The sequence below is a fragment of the Trichogramma pretiosum genome, unplaced genomic scaffold (genome assembly GCF_000599845.2).
Source record: "Trichogramma pretiosum strain Unisexual culture from Peru unplaced genomic scaffold, Tpre_2.0 scaffold13, whole genome shotgun sequence".
Lineage (NCBI taxonomy): Eukaryota > Metazoa > Arthropoda > Insecta > Hymenoptera > Trichogrammatidae > Trichogramma > Trichogramma pretiosum.
This window is the reverse complement of record NW_019641606.1, coordinates 593,458-621,353: the sequence shown is the minus strand read 5'-3', so window position 1 is coordinate 621,353 and position 27,896 is coordinate 593,458. Positions and strand designations below refer to the sequence as shown.

The 27,896-nt window shown below is 42.2% G+C and overlaps 2 protein-coding genes across 4 annotated transcripts in view; both read left to right on the top strand.

Moving 5' to 3' along the window:
• Nucleotides 1-7,985, top strand: part of LOC111693575 (hemicentin-2-like) — a 48,988-nt gene extending 41,003 nt beyond the window's left edge. The window contains exons 11-26 of the mRNA XM_023458444.1: nt 22-312; nt 654-944; nt 1,196-1,489; nt 1,658-1,948; nt 2,100-2,396; nt 2,534-2,833; nt 2,970-3,032; nt 3,133-3,420; nt 3,587-3,874; nt 4,092-4,379; nt 4,586-4,882; nt 5,212-5,502; nt 5,690-5,980; nt 6,167-6,457; nt 6,646-6,933; nt 7,687-7,985. Coding sequence (XP_023314212.1) covers nt 22-312; nt 654-944; nt 1,196-1,489; nt 1,658-1,948; nt 2,100-2,396; nt 2,534-2,833; nt 2,970-3,032; nt 3,133-3,420; nt 3,587-3,874; nt 4,092-4,379; nt 4,586-4,882; nt 5,212-5,502; nt 5,690-5,980; nt 6,167-6,457; nt 6,646-6,933; nt 7,687-7,985 — 4,448 coding nt within the window. The remainder of the gene's footprint in view (nt 1-21; nt 313-653; nt 945-1,195; nt 1,490-1,657; nt 1,949-2,099; nt 2,397-2,533; nt 2,834-2,969; nt 3,033-3,132; nt 3,421-3,586; nt 3,875-4,091; nt 4,380-4,585; nt 4,883-5,211; nt 5,503-5,689; nt 5,981-6,166; nt 6,458-6,645; nt 6,934-7,686) is intronic.
• LOC106652085 (Down syndrome cell adhesion molecule-like protein Dscam2) lies at nt 242-27,896 on the top strand. Of its 3 annotated transcripts, XM_023458419.1 has the most exons (19): nt 242-312; nt 10,262-10,381; nt 10,467-10,640; nt 10,708-11,004; nt 11,734-12,095; nt 12,174-12,545; nt 15,107-15,293; nt 15,395-15,682; nt 16,045-16,314; nt 16,393-16,624; nt 16,710-16,886; nt 17,919-18,085; nt 18,397-18,579; nt 19,016-19,183; nt 20,329-20,466; nt 20,945-21,135; nt 21,943-22,300; nt 23,033-23,090; nt 23,974-27,896. In XM_023458419.1, exons 3-19 carry the CDS (start codon nt 10,499-10,501, stop codon nt 24,050-24,052), a joined length of 3,669 nt encoding a protein of 1,222 aa, XP_023314187.1. In that variant the 5' UTR covers nt 242-312; nt 10,262-10,381; nt 10,467-10,498; the 3' UTR covers nt 24,053-27,896. The 3 variants fall into 3 exon arrangements, with proteins under 3 accessions (XP_023314187.1, XP_023314189.1, XP_023314188.1); XM_023458421.1 differs by lacking the exon at nt 20,329-20,466; XM_023458420.1 differs by lacking the exon at nt 23,033-23,090.

Sequence of the window (27,896 nt, the reverse complement as noted above, 5' to 3'; positions counted from 1 at the left end):
AATCTGCCTATATCTCAACAGTCGCTCCGCAAATCGTGCCCTTCTCGTTCAGCGATCGTCCCGCCAATTCCGGCGAGTCGATGTCCGCCACGTGTTCCGTTTCCACGGGCGACTTTCCGCTCGCGATCACTTGGTACTTCGACGGCCAAAAGCTCACAGAGTCCCTGCTGGACGACGTAGTTGTTTCTACGAGCAAGCGCAGGAGTTTGTTAGAGATAGAGTCGGTTGGGGCGCATCACGCAGGCAGCTACAAATGCTCGGTCGAGAACGATGCCGGCACCGCTACCCATACTGCTGTTTTGATCGTCAACGGTAATTTTATAATTAAATAAGGAGAAGACGAAAAAAATCGCTGAAAGATTTTTTTGCACCTATACATTATCGAGTGTGTTTTCGCTTTGCAGCATATACTGTCATCTCATATAGATTATATACCAGTGCACCAGTTAATTTTTAAGTTGCATGAAACGCTTTTATATTACAAGACGCAGCTCTCCATGATTATACAAATCCCAGCTTATATTACGAAGACGAACCACCGATCGAATTTTATAATATAATTTAAGATATTTAAGATAAACAAATGAATTATTATCAATTCTCGACCTCTTCAAAATTAATTTTCTCAATCATCGATCATCTATCATCATCAGCCGCTCCGCAAATAGTTCCGTTCTCGTTCGCCGACAGAGCCGTGAATTCCGGCGAGTCGATATCGGCCACCTGTTCCGTGTCGGTAGGCGACAATCCCCTCGAGTTCAGCTGGTTCTTCAACGGAGAACCCATAGATACGACAGCGCGACCGGACATATCGATTACTTACAATAAGCGTCGAAGCGCCCTGGATATTGAGTCCGTTACCGCGGATAACAGCGGCGAATACACTTGCACTGTGTCGAACAAGGCGGGCGCTACCAGCCACAGTACGGCGCTAGTAGTCAACGGTATAATAATTTGCGAGTTTCACAACTTAGTTTTTAAGATAATTGTCGTTATAAGTTTTCTTATTGTTTAGCATCGTGTCCATCATGTGTTATCCTCCATAAGCTTCCTTCCTAAAAAAGTTAACGAAGATATTTTCGATTCGTTCGAGTTTGAGGTATTTTTTCGAATTATCATACATTGTCGGATGAGGAAATATTGAATCTTTATGTGAGTCTATAAAATAATAATAAACCAAATACATCGCGCTTAGCACCGCCACAAATCGCTCCATTCACAATGGGCCTGGAAGCGGCCAACTGGGGCGAGCAAATCTCGGCTACCTGCAGCGTTCTAAAAGGCGACAATCCCATCGAGATCCAATGGTCGCTAAACGGCCGAATTATAAACGAGGCCGACCATCCGGATATCGTGATAACCAAGAGTGGACGTAAGATCTCGCTACTAGTGATCGATTCCGTGAAAGCGCATCACGCCGGCGAGTACATATGCACGGCGAGCAATCTCGCGGGCTCGTCGAGTCACAGCGCGGTTCTCTCGGTCAATGGTACACCTAACATAAAATATCAAGTCGAATTGTAACATGTGGTACTTTTTTAGTCTACGCACAATAGTTCACATATATAGACTCCCATATGCCATCCTTTCGACTCTCATAATTAATTATCCAAACATTTGTTTTCTTCCTTCTTCATCTTCTTTATTTTTGTATCAGTCGCCCCTCAGATAGGCTCGTTCTCCTTCGGCGACGAGCCTTTGAACGCCGGCGAGACGGCCTCCCTGACCTGCATCGTCGCCAAGGGCGACTTTCCCCTGGAAATAATCTGGATGTTCAACGGTGCTCCGATCGATCCCAATGTAAAAGAGATTATCGTGAGCGAGACCGGCAAGCGCACGAAACAGCTGACGATCGACTCGGTTGGCGCCCAACACGCCGGAGAATATACGTGCGTGGCGTCCAATGTGGCCGGCTCGACCACCAGATCGGCCGCGTTGGTTGTGAACGGTATTTTTTTACACTCGAGTTCGGGAGAATGATTTGAAAAATGTAGCAAAGTCAATAAATCCTTGTGTCCTTCGATCAAATTCCCTATACAATTGACGACGACGACTTCTGACGCATAAAACCTTCATTATATTATATTGACCCTCCGCAGTCGCTCCTCAGATAGGCATAGGCTTTACATTCGGCGAGGAGCCGCTCAACGCCGGTGATATGGCCACTGTCACCTGTGCGGTTATCAAGGGCGATTCTCCGCTCGATATCGGCATCATGTTCGACGGTAAACCCATCGAAGAACAGGAAAAAAGTGGCATTTTGATAGCCAACTCGGGCAAGAGAGCCAAACAGTTGACCATCGAGGCGGTCGAGGCGAGACACGCCGGGGAGTACACGTGTGTAGCTTCGAATCTGGCGGGGGCGACCTCGAGGTCGGCCTTGTTGGCTGTCAACGGTATATAATTATAAGAACTAGGGGAATTGGAGTTTTTTGCACGCTGATGTGTTCTGTCAACGACTTGCGATGAGAAAATCCATAAATCCTACCATTACTTCACTTTCTTTATCCCTACACGTGGAACAATTTTGCAGTACCGCCTCAAATCACGCCGTTCTCGATCGACGAGGGACCGGTCAATTGGGGCGAGCAGGTGTCGCTGTTCTGTAGCGTGCTCAAGGGCGATCGACCCATGAAAATACACTGGCAGCTCAACGGCGAGATAATCGATCCGAAAAAGTCGCACGTCGACGGCGTGGCGATTACGAAAACGGGAAAAATGATTTCCGTGCTGAGTATCGACTCGGTGGCGGCGCATCACGCGGGAAATTACAGCTGCGTCGCGAGTAATGCTGCGGGACAGGCTCAATTGACGACAAGATTGTCCGTCAACGGTACTTTTTGATTTAAAAAACAAAAGCTGTCTGAGCGTATTATATAATTGAAAATTTTGAGTTTTATTTTGTACAATTGTTGTTGTATAATACATATATTTTTTAATAAGCTAATATGAATTGCTCAATTTTCTAGTTTCCAAAATTTTAGTTGCATTTAATTCAAAACTCCCCGATTCTAAATACCCGCAAGTAAGGAGTGAATACCCGTATAAAGCTACATCAAGATATTTTCAATAAAATATTCCTATTCCTAAATGAACTTGTATATTTGTAACTTTCCATTTGTGCCCGTATAGTCGCCCCTCAGATAAAAACATTCTCGTTCGGCGACGAGCCACTGAACGCTGGCGAGACTACTTCCATTCAGTGCGTCATTACCAAGGGAGACTTCCCCTTGGACATAAGCTTCATGTTCAAAGGCTCGCCCATAGTTCCCGGCGGCGACACGATTATTTCGGAAACGGGAAAACGCGCGAAGCAACTCATGATCGACTCGGTGAGCGCGAGGCACGTCGGCGAGTACACGTGTGTCGCGTCGAACGTGGCTGGCTCCACCTCGCACTCGGCTTATCTCGAAGTCAATGGTATTTTATATATGGTGCTCATAAAGTGGAATGTTGTCTGTTATTAGATATTTTGGTATTAGTGATAATTCAAGTCTCCTTCGATCGTCATACAATCCTTTTATAACCTATACCCAATTGTTTGTAATCTAAACGACGACCCTCTGGGATTTTTTATGTATTCAAGTACCTCCACAAATCGGCACCTTTTCCTTTGGCGAGGAGCCATTGAACGCCGGTGATACAGCCTCGGTCCAGTGCGTCGTGATGAAGGGCGATTTTCCCCTGGACATTAGCTTCACGTTTCAGTGTAAAGCCGTGGAGTCCGACGATGGTATTGTCGTCTCGGTGACGGGCAAACGAGCGAAACAGCTCATGCTCGACTCGGTTAGCGCCAAGCACGCCGGCGAGTACACGTGCATAGCGTCAAATGTGGCTGGCACGACCACCAGGTCGACGCTGCTCGCCGTCAATGGTAGTTTATACTGTATACTGGAATTTTTCGGAACGTTTAGATAGACATAGCACAAGTTTTATGTATAAGTTTACATTTTTCATCCATCCCCCATGAATCCAAAATGATACACATATCTCAAGGATCGCTCGAAATTCTATATACCCTCGAAGGTCTTGGCAGGTATTAGAGTTTAGATAATGATTGTTCCTCTTTTTTATTTCTTTTTCGCATACAGTCGCTCCACAGATAGGCATGTTTTCATTCGGTGACGAACCCCTGAATGCCGGCGACATGGCTTCGGTCCAATGCGCCGTAATGAAGGGCGATTTTCCCCTGGACATTAGCTTCATGTTCAAAAACGAGCCCATCGTGTCCAGTGACGAAGTTGTCATATCGGAGAACGGCAAACGTATCAAGCAACTGATGATCGACTCGGTAAACGCAAGACACGCCGGCGAATACACGTGTATAGCGTCTAATGTGGCTGGATCGACCTCGAGAACAGCTATGCTCGCTGTGAACGGTATTGCTGGAAAAAAAAGATGCTCGTTTTGTGTAGGCTATTTAGAAATTATGTAGCTCGCGTTTTTTATGTGTGCGCGGGTGTGAGAAACAATCCTGAATTCCCAATAAATCCCAATCAATTCAATGATTATCGATACAAACCAACTCTGACTCGGACATGACTGTAACGATTTCTTTATTGTACACGTACCCACACGCGCGCAGTACCACCCCAGATAGGCTCGTTTAGTTTCGGCACGGGCGCCGAATCCCTGAACGCCGGCGACATAGCCTCGGTGACCTGCGCCGTGACCAAGGGCGATCTACCCATGGACATCCAGTGGATGTTCCAGAATCAGCCGATCGACGTCACCCGCGAGGACGTGGTCGTGACGAATCTCGGCAAGCGCGGCAAGCAGCTGAGCATCGAGTCGGTGGGCGCCGAGCACGCCGGCGAGTACACCTGCGTCGCGTCCAACGTCGCCGGAGCCACCACGAGAACGGCCGTGCTCGAAGTCAACGGTATACATCGATTCGATCGTCTAACAAGTTGGATGCGGATGAATTTTTTGTCCTTGGTCTTGGTTTTATTCATCGCGTTGAACGAAGTAATCCAAAAGATACCTTGCTGACTCCCAAAACAATGTTTTCATGACACAGTTTCGACGTTGTATGAATATTTGAATTAAGTAAACTGGATTGCTTTTACCATCATCCTCGTTGCAGTTACCTATATTTATACCGCTAATAACCTGGACGTCCATCGACGTAAACACTTCTCAACTCATTACCATTATTATTATTACGTCGTACATCAGCAATACGTGCCTAAATTATCTCGTCCGTTAAAGTTTCGCCTCAAATCGGAGCCTTTACCTTCGGCACGGAGCCCGTGAACGCGGGCGACGTCGCCTCGGTGACCTGCGTCGTGACCAAGGGCGACTTTCCCATGGACATACAGTGGATGTTTCAAAATCAGCCGATCGGCACTGAACGCGAGGACATAATGGTGTCGAATTTCGGCAAACGGGGGAAACAGTTGACCATCGAGAGCGTCGGCGCGAGACACGCCGGGGAGTACACTTGCGTGGCGTCCAATGTGGCGGGATCGACCACGAGAACGGCGGTGTTAGATGTCAATGGTACACACGTATCAGGAAGCGCATTAGCTGTTATTTGCACGTACGATAGAGCACCCAATTTCCGATCTCCGATTATCTCTCCTCGATAGGATGACATACGAAAAAATCGACTATCATTATCAACCTGTTTACAACACATTTTCTTTCTCTCAATTTTATCGACATCATTTTTATATATCCCGATCAGTCGCTCCGCAAATCGGTGCCTTTACCTTCGGCACCGAGCCCATCAATGCCGGTGACGTAGCTTCCGTGACCTGCGTGGTCATCAAGGGCGACTTTCCCATGGAGATCCAGTGGATGTTCAAAAGCCAGCCGATCGACGTCAAACGCGAGGACATAGTCATATCGAACGTAGGCAAACGCGGCAAGCAATTGAGCATAGAGTCGGTGGGAGCGTCACATGCTGGAGAGTATACTTGCGTAGCGTCCAATGTGGCAGGATCGACCAGCAGATCGGCTGTGTTAGACGTCAATGGTACACACGATACTAGTTGTGAGGCGTAAATGTTAGTTTCTCAATCCTTTCTGATCCACATCCTCGATTACTCACAAGATTAGGCAGAAAAGTTAGGATCCAAGACGCGCATAGATTAATAATTTCCAGAAGTTTCTTTTTATTATTACGTAAACTATCAACTCGACGAAATATTATTTCACATAGTCGCACCACAAATCAGCGCTATATCCTTCGGCGACGAGCCGGTCAACGCCGGTGACATAGTGTCAGTTCTCTGCACCGTGACCAAGGGAGACTTTCCTCTCGAGATCCAGTGGATGTTCAAAGGTCAACCTCTGCTGCCGACCGCGGGCGACGTCGTCATAAGCGACTCTGGAAAACGCGGCAAACAGCTGACCATCGAGGCGGTCAGAGCCGAGCACATGGGAGAGTACACCTGTGTGGCATCGAACGTTGCTGGTTCGACCACCAGATCGGCCGTGCTCGACGTCAATGGTTCGAAATTGCGACTGCGATAATTGTTTAGCGTTTAAAACTGGCCGACATCCTCGAGAATATCCCTTGGACTCTTTCCCCTCGAAATCGAAACTCATGACGAACCGGTCGACCGACGAATCTTCCTATCTTGACTTCTTTTACGTTACTCACGCGAGGCAACTTGCCCCTTCCTCCAAATTTTCCAGTTTTACCGAGACTGCTACCCTTCTCGCTGGGCGACGGCCCTCTCAACTCCGGCCAGGTGGTCACCGTGCCCTGTGCCGTCGTCGAGGGTGACGTGCCCCTCAAATTGTCCTGGACCCTCAATGGCCAGCCGATCTCGCCGCATTCGGGCATCTCGGTGCTAGATCTGGGCGAGCGCGGCGCTATCTTGAGCATCGGCTCGGTACAGGCTAGCCACGCCGGAAACTACACCTGCACCGCCGAGAATCCGGCTGGAAAGCACGAGCTCTCGGCCGAGCTCATCGTCAATGGTTCTTCTTTTTTTCTGTTTAATTTTCTGATTATATTTTGATTTAGCTACACTTTGCTTGTTGTTTACTTGTATTTTTCTGTGCTATCCCCAGTTGGTGAAAGGTTTTGATCCTTTTAATTTTGTCCGATTTTTTTTCCTTCTTATTGTACAAAGTATATTCCTGATCGGTATCCAGATAGAAGATCGTTAAGTAAATCAATCGTCTCGATAACGTAAAATCGATTCTGCTCTATGGTTTTCTCATCCAAACGAATCAATCTTGATCTTTCTGCTTTCGAATGATATTCCTGCAGCTCCAGGAATTTTCTCATTGCGACAGCACCAATACCAATGACTTGGTATAAGCGTCCACGAGTCAGGTTTCGTTAGATACAGCGTCCGTTTTAGGGTCAACGGTATAAAAATAACTAAAAGAAAGTCGATAGATCGATCGAATTTATATGTAAAGAACACGCGCTAGTGTGTACATCTTGGGGATTTAGCAGATATGCTTTTGAAAGAAAATTAAATTTTTATAATTTTAACTTAAACGAAAGATAGTTTTTTTTATTATTTTGTACAAATACCTCCTAAGAATTCACGTGCAGAAAGGGGAACCCCGTTTAAAACTATTCATCGGCTCTCTGTCCCCATTTTTGCCTCCATACTTCTCGCTCTCTCTCTCTCTCTCTCTCTCTCTCTCTCTCTCTGGAGCAGTCAAAATGAAATCAGAAGAAAAAGATGAAACCGAAATATTTTGCGCATCACACAGTGCACCCACGCATCGTGCCGTTCGATTTCGGCAACGAGCAGATATATGCCGGCCAGACGGCCCAGTTGGCCTGTATGGTGCAGGTGGGCGACACGCCCATCGACATCTACTGGACTTACGAGGGTCGCAGGCTCAGGCCCGAGTCCGAGGCGGGTCTGCGCGTGGGCCAAGTGGGGCCGCGCACCAGCGTCCTGTCCATCGACCCGGTGGAGTCCAGCCACGGCGGCGGATACGCCTGCGTCGCGAGCAATGCCTCGGGCAACGACACGCACCGAGCCACCCTGCGAGTGCACGGTTAGACGCGGGAGACTCTGTGCGATGATAACGATGTGCTGCTGCGCGCGGGCCTGGCTGTGCTCGTTGTCGTTCTCTTACTCTTTCTCTCTAAGAAAATTAATCTATACTCAACTTTCTATCTCTCTCTATCTGCAATTGGTGCCCTTTTTAAAGCCCTCGTATTATGTACCCCATTGTCATTATGTTGGAGACAATGATTGTATGCTTGAAAATCGGCAAGTACGCTAAAATAAACTTTGCTTCTAATTTAACTTATTTATTATAATTATCTTCACTTCTCTCTCTATCTTTTTTCTGCTCTGTAGCTCTCGATACAAATATTACCTCGAAACCGATGCAGGAAGCTTTCGCTGATGTGTAATATTTTTCTCTCAACTGTATATGAAACAACTAAAACCCCAACCAAATTATTATTATTATTATTATTACCATTCCCAGTAGTAGGTCTGATAAAATTTCCAGCAATGTCAGCCAAAGCATCGCCGTCGCAATGCCGCTTAAATATTGCTTGATTGTATAATTTATTGATCTCACCCCCGCCGCCCCCACCTCGCCAACCCCTCTGTGCTGAACGTTTGTGCAAGCTCGTACGTACACGATCGACGCAGCTTATACATACACATTTCTCTCTCTCTATCTCTATCGCTGCAATCGCCAAAATTTGTGCGCAGTAAGCAATACATTGGAACGCTTTACAATTTTTGAATATAAAAAATAAAAACCTGTTTATGTCACTATGGTTCGTTAGTTTTAGTTCATCAGACCTCGTTCTCCAGTATGTGCGTTAGGACTCGTTCTCTCACTCTCTTTCTCGTATTCGCTTTGCGCAAAACGAGATCGGTATGATTAAGCCAACGACGTTTAATCTAACCGACAGGACGAAAACAAAAAAGAAAAAGAAACGAAAATTTACAAAATTATCTCAATTGGATTATTATTCATGCAGAGTCGATTCGTCATTGAAACAATATCCTTCTCTCTCGTTCCAAAAAATCAATCCGAAAAATGTCCACGTACCCGAACTCCCGTCTCTCTCTCTCTCATCCAGTCGTGTAGTGTGTTTTATTATTTTTTTTTATTTTTTCATCTCACAGTAGTTTGGATTTATAGTTTTTGTTTTTGGTTTATTTTTTTTCACTCATATAACATCCTGCATGCTTTATGGTGTAGTGGCTTATTTCATCAATATCATTATGAATCAAGTACACGATTGCGTTCTGTGCACGCGAGCGCACATCGAGTACTGTCGTCGAATTGCATGACAATGACTAATCGAGCCATGCGAGTCAACTTCATCATCATTTCATCGATAAAAATGGATACGTTTTTCTCGAGAAACTAGCTATTTTAAGAATTTACATTCCAGAATGCTCAACATTGTTAAATGCTCTAATGAACAAAAAGTGACCATTTAAAATATTTTAAAATACGTATTTATTAGTTAATTGGTTAGTTTTTGACTATTTTCATGTTACAAAAAGGTTACAAGATATCAAACACATTTAAATGGCCTGAAAATTACAATTAACCACTCTATTCAACCACTTTGAAAACAATCCAATCACTTTTTACTTTCACCACCAGATGGCGAGTACCTTCAACTGTAAATCAGCAAATGGTGAAGTAAAAATAACAGTATAATTCAAAGCAAGGGTATATATGATAAATCATTACTTGAATTCTTTACACCCTTTTGAACCTCAAAGCAGGTTTACAATTATTACGGTGGCTAGTTATAATGGTCTTTTCATGTCAAAAAAAAAACTTTTCCGTTAGCTAAAAACTAATGTTGAGCATTATTACGAGGGATAAAAAGTAATTTTTCATCGAGAGAAAAGGTATCCATTGGCTTATAACTAACAACAAACGAGTGAAATTCTGTTCAGCATGTAACAGAACGCTGTAAATAATGAATATTCGTTGATTGTACAAAATTAATAAAAAAAAAATAATAATAATAAGCTTGCTCGCTCTTTTGCTGTCGATTAATAAAATCAACCAATATTCTGCTACATATATCGTCGAGCAACGATGCGCACATCATACGCGTAACATCCTCACATTTGTCAACGACAAAAAAAAAGCAATTCAATCGAACGAACAGTGCACGTATGTGTATGCACATCTTTGCTCGACTCTCGTTTGTATCAAGCGCAGCTTGTGGCTTTTCTGTGTGTGTTTTCGTGTAATTAAAAATCAATCACGTACGCTTAAGCTACGCGATCAGCCTTTGACTAATACAACCTTTTTTTTTGTATTCCCTGCCGTGCCGCAACAGTACCACCACGTTGGATACTCGAGCCAACTGACAAAGCCTTCGCTCAAGGCTCTGACGCGCGAGTCGAGTGCAAAGCCGACGGCTTTCCCAAGCCCCAAGTCACGTGGAAAAAGGCTGCCGGTAAGATTATATTATCCAACAATTAATTCACCACGGAAGTGCTTATGATGATTAAATGTTTCTTTTTTTTTACACCGATACGCAGGTGATACCCCCGGTGACTATACCGATCTGAAAATGAACAACGCCGATATCAGCGTCGAAGACGGCACACTGATGATCAACAATATTCAAAAGACGAACGAGGGCTACTACCTCTGCGAAGCCGTCAACGGCATCGGCTCCGGACTGTCGGCTGTCATCTTGATTTCTGTCCAAGGTATGCCTCGAATCTCAAAATGATCAGATCGTTACCGATCTTCTTAACCGATCGTCTTTCTCGACAGCTCCGCCTCACTTCGAGATCAAGCTGCGCAATCAGACGGCTCGTCGTGGCGAGCCGGCCGTGCTGCAGTGCGAGGCCCAGGGCGAGAAACCCATCGGTATACTCTGGAACATGAACAACAAGCGACTGGACCCGAAGAGCGACTCGCGCTACACGATTCGCGAGGAGATCATGGCCAACGGCGTGCTGTCCGATCTCAGCATCAAGCGCACCGAGCGCAGCGACTCGGCTCTCTTCACCTGCGTCGCCACCAACGCCTTCGGCTCCGACGACACCAGCATCAATATGATCGTTCAAGGTAAGGAACGTCTCGCGCGAATATCATCCGTTTGAATGATCCAACTGGATATGGAGCTCGATTTGTTGCTTGGACGTGCACTAAGATTAATCTCGATTGATCTATAGGCGTTAAACCACCAGTTTAATTGAAAATTTCCTTGAAAATCGGGGAATTAATTTATTAAATTATGCAGCTGAATTACGCAACAATGTTTGCAAATTACACAATTAAAAACCCCTCGAATTAAATGCAGATATAATGTTAAATCAGAAATTTAAATTCAAGTAATCGATAATAAATTTTATTCAAGGTTTTTTTACATTAAAATATATGTATCGGTGCTGACTTATTCTTTTTGCATAAACTGCAAAAAAATTGGATGAAATCGAAATCGCATACATTCAGTAAGATTTCTCAAAAAAATTATAATTAAAGCCAACCTCCGCCACTAGATGGCGAGTACCTTAATTTTTAAACCTGCAAGTGGTAAAGTCAAAATGATTGTATAAGTCAAAGCAAGGCTATGTAATTATTTGAATACTTAACTAATAGACGGATCATCGAATTCAAAATACTCGATATTTAAATTTCCAAATATAGCAACATTCTCTCGGAAAAACATCAAGTTTGATTCTAGTCAAATCCATCAAAAGTATGACACAGATAACAGCTTCTGTTTAAACACGTTTGCGAGCATTCCATTGCACAATAATTAATGAAATATTTTTCTTTCTCGTTGGCGCGCAGAGGTGCCCGAAGTGCCGTACGGCCTCAAGGTCCTCGACAAGTCCGGCCGATCCGTGCAGCTGTCCTGGGCCGCGCCCTACGACGGCAACAGCCCCATCAAGCGCTACGTGATCGAGTACAAGATCAGCAAGGGCAGCTGGGAGGCGGACATCGATCGGGTGGTGGTGCCGAGCTCGCAGCAGAACGTCGCCGGGGTGTTCAATCTCAAGCCCGCCACGACCTATCATCTGAGAATCGTCGCGGAGAACGAGATCGGTACTTCCGAGCCGTCGGACACGGTTACCATTATAACCGCCGAAGAGGCACCCTCGGGTCCACCGAGCTCGGTGCGAGTCGACGCTCTGGATCAGCACACGCTCAAGGTATATATAGTTGACGTAACGAAAATTCTCTCTTGCGTTTGAAAAAAACTGTAACGATTTTCTCTGTCGTCGCGTCAGGTCTCGTGGAAGCCACCACCGCGCGACGACTGGAACGGCGAGATTCTCGGCTACTACGTCGGCAACCGTCTGGCCTCCTCCGACAAGCCCTACATGTTCGAGACGGTCGAGTTCTCGAAGGAGGACGGCAAGGAGCATCATCTGCAGATCATGAATCTCAAGACCTACACGCAGTACAGCGTCGTCGTGCAGGCCTTCAACAAGGTCGGCTCGGGCCCGATGAGCGAGGAGAGGCGTCAGCACACCGCGGAGGGCGTACCGGAGCAGCCGCCCCACGACACCACCTGCACGACCCTGACCTCGCAGACGATTCGCGTCTCGTGGTCGTCGCCGCCGCTGGCCGCGGCCAACGGCGTCATCACCGGCTACAAGGTGAGGCGCGCATCGATCTTATATAATTTTTTACTTCGATTCTTACAGGAAGACATTTTCGCTTCGATCGTTACACGTGTTTACAAATTACATAGTCATCGGTCTCGCGCGAGCGTGTGTGTGTGAACATTGTTACACGAACTATATAGGTAATGTTTACAAAATAAGGCGCGCGTGAACGCGGATACTTCGAAATCGATCCAGTGTGATCTGAATTCTTGCACCGATCGGTCGGCCCGAAAAGCAAAAAAAAAAAAAATGATCACGTACACGAACGCACGAGCCTTGGAAGACCTGCCGTTATTTTTCCCGGACCATGTACTATCGGCCGTGGTGAAGAACGCACTGGAGAAGAACGACACAAGCTACCGCCAGAACCCAGTGGACATTCACCCGATCGCGCAGTCGCACGCCGAGGACAGCTCCAGTCCCGTGTTCAACTGTCGTCGACTCATCATTACTTATAGGCGCGGCGACGACCGGAAGCGCATCGAACTCGACACGTTCTACGTGACTCGACCCACGAAGTACAAGCAGCTGATGCAGATCTACGATGCCGATCGGTGGTTCTACTTCGAACTCATGCCGGAACTGGAGCGCCACATCAGCTGGCCGGGCATCTGTCCCAAGCTTCTGATGATCAGCCACAGGAATTCCGTCATGGTATTCGAGAATCCAGCCGTGCGCCAGTTCGAGGAGGTGCACGAAGCGACCTGGTCGGGGCTCCAGCTGCATGCCGTGGCGAGGGCGATGGCGCGCCTTCAGGCCGCGGGTATGCGCGCTCAGCGAGCGAACGGCGGCCGGCCCCTGTACGACAAGTTCCCGCGTCTGCTCGCCGAGAAGAAGCCCGTCCACGAGGCCGAGGAGGTCATGCAGCGCTACATCAAATTCATCGAGACGATAGCACGGGACAAGCTGCGCCTGAGCACCAAATGGATCAAGCGGGTGATAATCGACGGTTGGCTGCAGGTGCGCGACTGGGACGACAGCGAGCGGCCGCTGAAGATGAGCCTGGCGCACACGCGCACCTGGTGCAGCGAGATACTCTTGAACGATTGGTACCAACCCAACGCCTTGTTCAAGAGCTTCGACCGGGTGCGTTACGGACCCCTCACCCTCGACCTCGTCCAGTTCGTCTACGTCAAGTGCTGGAAGTGGGTTCGATCGGATCCCAAAAGCTTCCGCAAGCTTATCAAGGCCTATCGCGAACAGCTCAGGCAGAGCCTCGTGGGAGAATTCGAGAACGAGGAGGTACCCAGCTGCCAGGCCATCGCCGACGAATTCGAGGAGCTGGAGCAAGCCGGACTGCACTACGCCGCGCTCTACGTGCCCGGCCAGGCCATCGATAACGAGGCGGCGGTGGTGTCGGCGGCGAAAGACTCTACGACGAACCAACGCCAGCTCTTGGAAAGGTTGAAGAGGCTGCAAGCGGCCTGTCACAACGACCAGCTGAAGTACTACAGGCGGAGCAGCAGCTACCGCGAGAGAATAAACGAGGTCGTCAGGGAGATCGTGCGATTCGGCGAGAACAAGTACGAGAAGCCGGAAAAAGCAAGAAAGGAGTATTTTGAACAAGTATTATATGCCGGGGATAAAGTGTATTTTCAATCTTCGAAGCGTTGATACTTTGTCAATTGTGATTGTATCGACCGGTGCTCGCGAAGTTAATCTCTTTTTAAAACTATTAGCAAGTTTTCAGATGTAAAAATTACTCCTCTCTTTAAGATCGAGTAATTTTACGTTTTTCGAAAACGTTGCTTTTCGAAAGAAAAAGTTTTTTGTTACAAGAACTTGTATGTATTTAAAAAAGAGATAGTCCTCATGAGCACAGTCGGTGTATAAGTGTGTATTTATTGGATCGTTCAATCTTGTGAAAGATTATCATTTTATAAAACTTGACGAACATTATTATTATATTCGACTCATAATGTAAATAAACACATGAAACAATAGTTAATGTATTGTTCGCTCAACATGAAAATTGTGTGTGAAAATTTTTATCTCGTTTGTTACCTCGTTTTACCAAAATTAATTGATCGTTACATGCAAGAATGGATGAAAGTAATGCTAATATATTCATGAATTAAAAAATAGTACATTACCTATATTTGAAAAAAAAAGATGTTTAATGTTACTGTATGATAGTTTGAATGCAAATCATTAAAAACTATTCTCAGTACAATTGACTGATAATCTCTCAGGAATTATTCTTAATTTTTAATACTTTTACAGCGCTAAAATTCTATAATCTTCGTAAAACAGTGTGCTATGAATATGATAATACTGAATCTTAACTTTAAATTACTTTTTGGAATGAATATTATGATAACAGCGTTATAAAACTACTAGAGGATTATATTATAACTGAAAACTCCGAAAATTTGAATTCATTTGATGCGACTGGTGTGATCCGATGACTATTTTTGTAAACACTTAGACAAAGGATTATTTCGATAATTTACACTAAATATTTACTCCGAATCTTAAAAATGTTACCGTGTACTTTCTATTTGCACAGAAAGAACGAAATCGATAATAATTTTTAATTCTTATCAATTCAGATCATTTACGGGCCATCCGAATCATGGCAAGACGAGAACACCAAAGATACCAAAATCACATCATCCAGTGAAACCATTCTCCACGGACTGAAGAAATTCACGAACTACAGCATGCAGATCTTGGCCTTCACCTCGGGAGGCGACGGCGTCAAATCGGCTCCCATTCATTGTCAAACCGAGCAAGATGGTCAGTGCGATAAAACATTGATTATATTCTATGGATTTTGCTCGAGCACGTTCGATCCGGATAGGGAAAAATAATCTAAAATATTTCCAAAATCTCCCCAGCTCCCGAAGCGCCAACGGCGATCAAAGCTCTGGTCATGTCGGCCTCGGCGATTCTGGTCTCGTGGAGGCCGCCGAGCCAGCCCAACGGCGTCATCTCGCAGTACACGGTCTACTGGAAGGGCAACGCCAGCGAGCAACCGTCCAGCCAGAAGGTCTCGCCCACGCAGCTGACTCACGAGGTGTCGAGTCTCGAAGAGACGCGCAAATACGACTTCTGGGTCACCGCCAGTACTAACATCGGCGAGGGGCAGCCCTCGAAAGTCGTCAATCTCGCCCCGAGCGCGAGCAGTGCGTATATTATGATGCTTTAAAAATATCCCGCGTGGAAATGCTCAACATTGACAACAGCCGAATGAACGGAAAATTATTATTTTGAAATGTTTTTAAATTGTCGCAAAGTCCACTTCAAATTTCTACCACTAGATGGCAAATACTTTTACGTGTAAATCTCCAAGTGTTAAAGTAAAAATAATTGTATAAATCAAAGTAAGGTTCTGAAAAAACTCAAGCCCTGTACCTTGAAGTGTCAAAAATTTGATGAAGTCAAAAATTGGCCATAAAATGTTGAACATTTCTACCAGAGAAATAGTTGCGGATCAATCCTAATACACAGAGAGAACTGATCTCTTATGCGTTTTTTCGTCAATCAGTACCCGCCAAGATCGCGTCGTTCGACGACAAATTCGTCGCGACGTACAAGGAGGACGTGAAGCTGCCCTGTCTCGCGGTGGGCGTGCCGGCGCCCGAGGTCACCTGGAAGGTGCGCGGCGTCAAGCTCGCGCCGACCGATAGACTGCGCCAGCTGCCCGAGGGCTCGCTCTTCATCAAGGAAGTGGATCGCACCGACGCCGGCGAGTACTCGTGCTACGTCGAGAACACCTTCGGCCACGACACCGTCACTCATCAGCTCGTCGTGCACGGTGAGAGTTGCTATATACTAGTTTCGATATGCGTAGTTCGCTCGTCCGGAAAATATATAATTTCGAACTTTTACGCAGCTCCTCCGCACTCGCCGCAAGTGACGCTGACGGCCACGACGACCAATTCCCTGACCATGAAGCTGCGCCCGCATCAGAACGACAACGCGCCGATTCACGGCTACACCATACACTACAAGCCCGAGTTCGGCGACTGGGAGACCGTCCAGATCAGCTCCACGTCCTCGAAGTACACCCTGGAGAATCTCTGGTGCGGCTCCAGATACCAGATCTACGTTACCGCTTACAACACGTGAGTACTTTTTACAAAATCTACGTGTAAATTTCATTCAGATTTTAAGGAAATATATGATAACGATACACGATTGTGCGCGCAGGATCGGTATGGGCGAGCCATCGGACATTCTGAACACTCGCACCAAGGGCTCGAAGCCGATAATACCGGAGGCCTCGAGATTCATCGAGGTCTCGACCAAGAGCATCACTCTGCATCTGCACGCTTGGTCGGACGGAGGATGTCCCATTATCTACTTCGTCGTTGAGCACAAGAAAAAGTAAGTTTAATTATTTATTATGAAGTGTACGAGCTGTTTATAAAAAATTTTCAATTTTAATGCGGATCTTGAAAGTATAATTAGAGATTTCAAAATTAAAGATTTGTTTTTTCATATAAATATGATTGCGTGCAACATTTTCAATACCAAATTTTAAAAAATTATTCGATTCAATTCTCAAATTTAAACCTTTTGATTGAAAAAGAATACTGAACTATTTGTTGTCTTCGTTGCTCAAACAATTTATAAAGATTCAATCATAATTAAAACCAGTCTTTCCCGCTAGACGGCGAATATACCCATTATGTATAAACCTGCAAGTGTCGAAGTAACAATAAGTGAATAAGTAGTTAAAATAAATACCATTGTTGTTTATGATACATTAATTCTATGTTGAATTGAATTTAACAAATTTAATTTAAATAAAGTTTCGCATTTCAAATGTGGAAAATTAAAAATAAATTACGAAAATTAATGAAAAGAATTTAGTATCAAATTTAACTCAAATCACATTTGTTTTATACTTTTAAGACACTGTCAACGAACACAAAAGTATTTTAAATGAATAAAGTAAACGATACTAAATTTTATTGAAGGTACCTTTACATGAAATCTACGATGAAAATGAATGTTTGAATACTGATTTATATTTATTACTTTAATTAGCTGCACGAAAAGTTCATAAAAGTGCAACCACATTCATAATTTTTGAAATCAAAATGATTAAAATAAGTTAAATCCTTTACTCGAATTTGAACATGTCGATAAACAAGTAATGTTTTACTGATTTATTTTATTCGTTGATTGCTCTGGATATTCACAAGTAATAAATAAAGTCAGTCTCCACCGCTAGATGGCGAGTATACTTATCTGTTAATCCGCAAGTGGCAGAGACAAAATAATTGTATAAGTCAAAGCGTGATGTCGAAAAAATTATCAGTATTTTTTCTATTTGATGCGAAAACGACGCTGGAATTTAAGGTGTACTAATTATAACGCTTTTCAATTTGCCTCTTGCTCGTATCTCTCCAGGCACTCGCAGGAATGGAACCAGGTATCGAACAACGTCAAGCCGGGCGGCAACTTCGTCGTCATGGATCTGGACGCCGCCACCTGGTATCATCTGCGCGTCACCGCCAACAACAATCCCGGCTCGGCCGTGGCCGAGTACGAATTCGCCACTCTCACTGTCACCGGAAGTGAGTATCATCTCGTTGTATAAAAAAAAAACATGCACCTATGAGCGATTTCATCCATTTTTATAATAATGTGTACATGAAACATAAACGCGCGCGCGGCTCGTTTTTCGCGTAGCCGGCGTCAATGGTGGCACATGTCATACTTTCTCTAACCAATTAATTTAATCCAATCAATCAATCAATCTTCATCTCTAACATCTAATAATCAAAAAAAATCAATCACGCGCTTTTTGCAAAAAAAACAAAAAAAACAAAAAAAACAAAAAAAAGTAAAAGAAAAAAAAACCAAAACCAATCTTGATATTTTATAGGCACCATTGCGCCGGCTCGCGAACTTCCGGACTTAAACGCCAGCGACAGCAGCGACGACCCCATGAAAATATTCATGGCCAACTTGAATCTCGTGGTGCCTGTTGTTGCGGCCGTCCTCGTGATTATCGTCGCGGTCATCGTGATCTGCGTCCTCAAGGGCAAGGCTCACGACGACGAGAAAGGTGCGTAAATCATTTTTTTATCGACTACATTTTTTTCCGGCAACAAGGTACCATCGCGCCGCCGATATTGAGCGGCAGCTCGGCCGACAACGATCGCGACATGGAGGACGGCGACGTGCGTCGCTTCTTCCCGTGGCTGCCCATGTGGCTGGACATCAACGTCGTGGTGCCGGTGGGCGCCACTGTCGTCGTCATCATCGTGGGCATCGTCGTCATCTGCGTGGCCCTGTCCAGACGCACCCGCGGACCCGAGCAGACTCGTCTGCGCGGCATCTCGGCCTCCGATGAGAAATACTACGAAGGCCAATGTACTGAACATCAGTCTCTCTTTCTCAACGATTTCATATTATACCCATACAAATTTACTTTTTTTATTTAAAGTTGAATAATATTGATTCCCTGATTGCGCGTGTAATGACGATTTTTTTCTGTATAGATGATGTTGTATATCAGCAAACTGGTCCGATCGGAGCGACCCTCGACAAGAGAAGACCCGATTTACGCGACGAATTGGGCTACATCGCTCCGCCAAATCGTAAATTGCCACCCGTACCCGGCTCCAATTACAATACCTGTGATCGTATCAAACGAGGAACGGTTATAAGTAAGTTTTTCGTGAAAGTAATCATTCATTTTCAACTTATAAGATCTTATTAAAAACAAAAAAAAAAACAAAAAATCATCCGTACGTAGCACACTGTCTTTGGCATGAATTTTTATACTTTTTTTCCAAAATTTTTGGTTCGTATTTTTTCGGAATATTACGTTATGATTTCATTACTGTACATTTATCCTGACTGTGTATTATGAGAAATTTCATGGTGAGTTTTCGAAAAAATGATGTTTTCGATGTGATTGAATTAATATAAGGCAATTAGTTCCCCGAGCAAAAATGCTCAAAGACCAAAAAATTACCTTTTAAAATACATTATCATTAATTGGTTTGTTTGTGGCGATTTTTCTGTTACAATCATATGATATATTAAACGCATTTTTAATGACAAATTGAACAAATTTAGATCGATTTTCAACCACTTTACAAGCAATAATGCATCTTAAGCCTCTGCCACCAGGTGGCGAGTACCTTCATCTCTGAATCTGCAAATAATAAAGTTGAAATAATTGTATAATATAAGTTATACAATTATAATATTACTTTAAAATAATACAATTAAAAGTTTACAATGTTTTTAAATAAGCAAGTAAGGTTATTTACTAATTTTTTCCTTTCGGTGAATTAATGATAAGCTAGAGCTGATTGGTTAAAAAGACTCATCAAACATCATTTCGTCGAGAATTATTCGTACCTATCGTCTTGTCATAATCTTTATAATACTTAAATGTTTTCGTTATATATTTTTCATTATACCCACACTGTGCCTTTAGCATATAGTTTACGACACTACTGTTTCTGTAAAATATTTCATTCAAAAATATTCAATGATCCACTTTTGAGACTAGACGCAAGACTTCTGACAACTCTGATCGAGTAAGTAATCAATATGAAAAATTTTGAACTCTCAAAATTATCATCACGTTATTTTAAAAATCCAAGTACACACACGTTGCTTCGTAGAGCATAGACAGTCTAAAAACGCCCCTGTAAGAAAAGTATACGATTACATGAATACGAACGAGTCTTGAGAGGACGGAGTTACGTATAATACAGCGGAAAATTAAAAGAACACGTGATCCGCGCGTGAAAAAAAAACACGGAGAGAAAAGATCGCTGTAGCTCTGATTCAACAGGTCGAAACGGTTCGGCGAGAAGTTACCATCAGACTTGGGACCCGAGGAGGCACATGTACGAGGAACTGAGCCATTACGCGCCGAACAGGAGGTGTCCGCCGCCGCCGCCCGGAGCCTTCGATCAACTCAATCCGAGAAGTATGTAATTATAAGATAGAGCTTAGACAGGCGCGCCAACGAGTCAAAAGATAAATTCATTGACGATAGTCGAATTGATTTTTTTTCCTCTTACTCTTTTGACTTGTAAATCTCTCCGTCAAAACTAACCAATAGGGTTAAGCTAGATTTGATTAACCATATACATATTTAGAATAAGCGTGACAAAGTGTGGAAATTCTATACCTGCAGAGGGACTCGGCCTCGATAATAAACGCTTCGAGTAATATCGTAAGTTTTCATGCCCCGAATCCCGTCATCTCACCCGTAGATAACATAACATTTTTATTATATTTTTATTCTCTCTCTCTCGATGTTCTGCACGATACCATATAGCCACGCATGCACCTTATCACGATTATTATTTCTCGTTCTCGCATACTCAATCAACACACAAAAAATGTGGAAACCCTCGATCAATTATTCCTATATATCTCAACCGATTCTCGAAAATTTGCAGGCATGGAGGACGAGATTTGTCCCTACGCGACGTTCCATTTACTGGGCTTCCGCGAGGAGATGGACCCGAGCAAAGCCATGCAGTTCCAGACGTTCCCGCATCCGGTTAACGGCCACACGGCCACCATGGGCCCGGCCGTGGGTCATCCGAACAACTCGTCGGCGCACAGTAGATCCGGATCGCAGTCGATGGTGAGTTTAATTTTTTTTTTTTTTAAATAATAACTCAAATTTCATTTATTGAATTTTTGTTGCATACTCGAGTATACAATTTATTTTACTATCGTTTCGACCTGTAACTAAAAACTGTGAAAGAGTTTCACTTCATGATTGACAAAATTATTTATAGTTAACAATATTATCATATTTCAGCTCTGTTCGACTTGTTCAGATAACTAATGACCAAAAAATGCCTATTTCAAATGTAAAATACATCATCATTGACGATTTTTTGACGATTATTCTGCTACTGTTATGTTAGCACTATTATGAGTAAATTTAGAATAATCTGACAATTTAATTATTTCAAAAGATTTTCAAACACTTTTCGACTACTTTGGCTACCGTCGCCCCAGCGCAGGAAGGTATTTCTTTAAACTCGAGAGGCAAAAAGGTATCTTAGTCCTATCCTTTTAACATGTCGTTAATAAAAGCTTAAGCTTTTTTTTGCCTCCGAATTTATTAAGATACATTTCTGGCGACTATACGAGGATAATATTTTAAGCATTGACCACAAGATGGCGAGTAGCTTTATCTGTAAAACTGCAAGTGGAAAAATAAAAATAATTGTATAAAACAAAGCACGGTTTTGAAAAAAATGGAATATTAGGAGTTTTATTTAACAAAACTCGGTTTTTGAATATTTTATCATCTTTGTCTCATGAGTATAAGATCTTAAACAAGTTTTTATCGAGAACTTGCACAAGAATTCATGTCCTTTTTTTCATCTTTGACACAACGACGATCCTAAAACGTGTGCGTATATGTATGTGCCCACAGCCGAGACAAGCGAACGGCGGCCGCTACTCGCGAGTACCGTCCCAGGGCGGCAGCACGGGCGGCAACCAGAACATCTTCACGCCCGAGTACGACGACCCGGCAAACTGCAATCCCGAGGAGGACTACGGCTCGCAGTACGGCCAGTACGGCGCGCCCTACGACCACTACGGCTCTCGGGGATCCGTGGGCCGTCGCTCCGTCGGCTCGCTGCGCAATCTTCCCGTGTCCAACTCGCCCGAGCCGCCGCCACCACCGCCGCGCAATCACGACCAGAGCAACTCGAGCTTCAACGACAGCAAGGAGAGCACCGACGTCAACGATCAGGACGACAGGGATCAGCTGATTCGCAACTACGGTGGTGAGTCTTTGAGCGAAGGGAGAAGATCGTAACCAAAGACGGAGTTCAGAGAAGAGATTCCCCCTTGAACGACCTATACTCCATCGACCTCATTTACCGAGATAAAACTTAACGATGATCGATTAATACTACTGATATTGTGGACTAATAACGTTACTAATACCTCCAGTTGTGGGTGAAATGGGCTTGGTATACCATCGAGATGAGGGATTGGGCTATGGCTAATGCCTCTACTAATGACTAATATATACCTATGACTTTTTACATAATGACCGAGAAAATTCAAGAATTACACCTGCTTATAGAATCAATAAGATAAATTTTATTTTATTTTTTTATCTGTATTTTAGAGACGTAAATTTATTCAACTTATTTTGCGTTTGCTACAATAGAAGTTCAATTTTTATTTTGCACATTTGCACAGAATTTGAGATTGTTATATAGCACAAAATGTCTTTTTAAGAGTAACGGAAAGTCGTAATTGTTTTTTCCTTTTTTTTAATTTCAAGAATTATACACACCCTCTTGCGTAACTAACATAATGGTTTTTTTAATTGCATGCACCGTTATTATCCGATTCATGGGTTCATAATTAATTGCCATTTTGCAGGTCGATTGCGCTTGTGCGTCGACACGCGAGAGAAAAAAAGCAATGCATGCCAAGTATAACGTTGCCGTAGTCGTTATTAGTTATTTTGTGTTACTAGGTTTGTGTTTTCTTGATTATTACAGGAAATTCTCACGGGAAGGATGCTAAATCAGTCGAAGAGATGCGTAAGCTCATTGAAAGGTTAGTAATATAAAACCTTGTGATAAAAAAAAGAAAAACAAATGTCGAGGCTCTAAAGTACAATGTGTGCACTTTACCAAGTAGTGATATTAGCATCTGAGAAATTCTCTTGACTCAAAATATTTTTGAGCTGTCATTTTTTCGATCTAACGATACAATCCTCTAAAATGACGATATATACAGCTAATAATTTTCATTACCTATACTAACATGAGTGTTCAATGTCTACTTTTTGCCTCGATGTAACTTCCGGATTTTTTTTTTCTCTCTCTCTAATCATTTTTTCAACTGAATCATAACCAAATTACCATACGATTCATCACCATTAACCCCATCAATCACGTAAGTCATTATATCAAAAACTCTCTCGAAACAGGTGTCACGCATTAGAATAATTTCGTGCCGAGATCTCATCATCGAGCATGCCATATTTGAATGTGCTCATATTAATATGCTTTTTATGTCATTCTTATATGTTTTTCATGCTTTTCTTAGTATTAGTAAGCAACATGATCATATTATTATGGAATTGATAGTCCAGAACAATATGCATGTTTTTTGTGTGTTTCGCTTTAATTTTTCACTCTAAGCAACTAGTTTCATCATCAAATAATGAAAAAAAAAACATCGCTCATAATCAAACGATAATATAAGATTATCAGATCATCGACATTACTATAGAAACTGACTGTACACTTCCCTATCCTTGTAACAAACGAAAAAGGAGATTCATGAAACATTTCACCATCGACTGTATATTCATTCGACTATATATAAATCTATATCATAAAAATATTATATCTTATGCAGCTAATGCAATTTACTAATATGTGAAAATTTTGCCATTTTTCCCCCTCTTTCTCTCTGTGTCATCGCCAAGCAGAAACGAAGGCTCAAAACAAAGCACCTTCAGCAGCAACCACTCAGGACTCATCTCACCCTACGATACTGTGGCAGTGTAATCTGTAAATTGCTCCAAGTCAGTCGCGCGATAAGTCGACAGCAGCGATCAACGATTTTTCTCAACAAATCGTCGCTTAATATAACAAAACAAAAAAAAACGAAAACCAAAAAAAAAATTACTCCATGATGCCACCTCTCATTACTACAACGAGAAGCAGTTACTTCATTCGCTTCTCGTTCTTCTTGGTGCATCTTCGGAAGATAAAAAAAGGAGAAACTTATCCACATTGTACTGCGATAATATAGATAATGATGATTTAACGTGATATAATATTGACAACAAAAAAACTCGCTGACCTCATATATCACGTTAAACGGTATGTGGGTGAGCGAGTGAATGCGCGGATGCATGGATTTTAATTTAAATAGCACAAAGTGAGTGTGAGTCGAGTATAAAAGACAGCTCTCGGGGTTTGCGCTTCTTTTACTCGATGATGGCTTGGATAATTTTTTTTTATTGCAAGCTTGCTTATATTGAAGCCGTGGAAATGTTGAGAAACGAAAGAAAAACAAAGAAAAAAAGTAATGTAACGTAAATGCGTGCGCGCTGGCGCTCAATCCATCGATACAGACAAAAAAAAATGAAAAGAAAAACAAGAGTCGACGAATTTATTCGTTATCGAGCTTTTTTTATTTTGGTGCGTCTGCTACGAAGCGCCGATTCTTCATGTGTAGCTGTTGTTGCAGCGACTTATCGGCTGGAAAAGTGATCAAACAATTATTTGACGCTTGCCAATCGATATACCGAAAGGAGCCAATACCTCGTGGGTATTGGATTCAGATCGACGGCAGCTGTACAGTTCCCAATGTGATTTTTTTTCTATGAAAAAAGCTCGTTAACGAGGTAATTTCCGCGTACGCGCGTCGCAGGATCAACGAGGAGCTAAACAAGTCTCGTCTTGTTGCGCATGCAGATCTGCGATGAATTTTTCGTTTGTTGATTTTACAATTTCGAGCCTCCTCGGATTGTGTCACGATCGCGCCGGTCCCGTACCGTGCGGCGTCGACTTTCGGCGTCGTCCTGCGCACTCGTGCTCCATTTGATTTTCGTTCGCTTGAAAAAAAAAATATTGTAATCATCGATTGTTTTTGTATAAAACTTATATTTTTTAATTGTGCTATTGATAAGTTTTTCTTCGTTGATTGTACGGCATTTATATTTAAAAGTATAAGTAAGTAATGTCGATACTTTACATAGCGATGTGATTTTTTACTCGTGTAAGATTGAGGTGTGATTTTTTGCCCCGCGTACCATAAAGTCCTTTTTAGCGATTTTAATTCGTTTTTTCCTTTTTAATCTGAATTATTTTCTCACTTCAACTTTGATCTGCCGTTGAACGTTCAATATTGCAACAAATATAGTATAACTTCGAAGCAAAATATAATGATAATATGAATAACCGTGAGAAAAGTGTGCGAACATTTTGTCCTATTTAATATATAAAAATATATATTTATTGATAAAATAAATTAAGGCAGCATCGTCATTGCCAGTTCGAAAAACGGTTACACAAAAATATTCCTGGGAGAAAAGATTCTCGTTTCGGCTGATAAAAAGGCGCAAAACGATCGTAACAGGGGACAAAGACAAATTCGATGCGCAATGAATGAAAGTGATAAAAGAAAGATAGAATGAAAAGAATGACAAAGGGAAATTCGATGAAGCTGATTTAATTATGACGATGCGATATAATTATTAAAAAACAGATTATAGAAATTATCTATTAAGCAGCTGATGGTAGAAAATAATACCTTATCGATTACATAAATCCATGATGTAGCTAATAAAAAAAAGGGGGAACTGACGGTTCGCGAGCCGGTCCCTTTATAGCATGTGATTGCAAAAGGATCCAATGGAGCAGCACCTATGCAGCGGGTCGCGAGCAGCACAATTTTCCTCGCGAGACGCGAAAAAGGGTCAAAACACGAGGGAGGGGAAGTGATTGAAATACGAAAAACACGCGAGTAACGAGAAAAAAAATCACATGCGTAAAGGCGCACCGGCTCATAGATTGTTTTTATGATTATAAAATATTTCTAAATCGTACTCGTATGCATAACACATATATTACATTAATTATTATGAAAAGTACGCGCGTATATGTGTGCCGTAATTTTCTTTAAGAAACAAAACGATTCGTAAATAATATCTTCGTACGTGCCATTGAGCGCCGACCACCCTCGTCATGTAGACGAAAAAATAATAATATTAATAATAAACATTAACTAAAAAGCATGAGCTCTAGACGTCGTTGGCCATTCTTCAACTCTAGGTGGAATAAATAATAATATAGATAGAATTCAAACGATTACCCATATATGCATGTATACGTGTATGTGTATATGTGCATATGTATGCCATAATGGAAGCAATCATTGCAGCCATGTATTTAATCAACGATGAGGAACAAGGCTATTGAACAGAAGGAAAACGAAAATCGGACGTATAATTTGAAGGAAAGAGATAGAGAAAAAAAGTTAAATTATCAATGGTCTCTTTGGCGTAAAAATTTAATAATCAAACAATCTTAAAGTGTCGTATTGTACGGTGTCTAATAATATAATCTTTATCATAAATGTGGGTGTTATTCGGAAAGTTTAATTGGTGAAAAATAATAATCGGGCCAATAGTTCTTTAACGCGGCTTCAAGCGGGCGCGAGTATGTGAAAAAGAAAAGTTGCAATAGTTGTCGCTTCTCTTCGCCGGTCAACGATTTACGATATTTACATTATAAAATAACAAGGCAAGGGCTTATACGTAATACAAATATTAAAAACTAAACGATACGAGAAAAAAATATTGCAGTTTCCTCTTATAAATAAATAAATGACGAAAACAAGTGCGGCTTTTTGTGAGAATATGATATAAATATATATTATATTAAAAAAAAAACAAATGGGTCGATTATACTTCGTTTGCGAATTATTGATACGTAGAAGTTATGATGCCTCAGCAAAGTCAGGGTATATGAGCGCTGGATGATTTACCGACGAGTAAAGTAGGGAAAAAAAACATAATAAAACGAAGGGAACGTGAATGAGATATGCTTTTTTAACATAGTTGCGATGCATTTGTTGCTGACAAAAAACAATGTTAATTCTCATTTTATTCAGTGCCATGGTTATCATGCGAGGAGAACGCGAAATAAAAAATAATTCGGAAAGTTTACGTTTGTATTTGAAGAGCAGTAAGAGGAATGAGAAAACAATTTTTTTCCGCGCAAGTTTTAATGGATTTATTGATAATAATAACGCAAAATACTGCCGCTATAATAACTAAAATATTCATAATAATGTATACATACACAATCCAAGACAAGTAAATTGAAGTAAAGGAAAGAAAATACAACAAAAAACGAGTACGATCAATCGGTGCATTTTTTTCTATAGGATTAACGAACTGATTTCTCTCTGTGCAACTATATCCCACAACGATTTTTATTGTTAATTGTTAATTTATGTTTAAGCGAAACGGCGATACTGTTGTTTTTATTTAATCATTATTATTAGCATCTTCATCTTCATTATCATTCATAATATTATTATTCTTTGTATCATGTATTTATTCATTTCAGTTGTTATACTTTTATGGAATTTATACGTACTTTTAATGATTTTATTTTTATGACTTTTATGAGATTAACATAAAATTATGCAAGCATTTGCATACGATTGGCTCAATTATGTGTGTAAGCAAAAGAAAAACAATAGCAAAGTATACAAAAATAAGAAAAAAAATTTTACTCGTACTCCGATTCGATGTATTGCAGTGTGATTTACTTTGTTTTTATACCAAAGTTGTAATATCTAATTTAAAGTTATTGAAATAAATAATATTTAAAA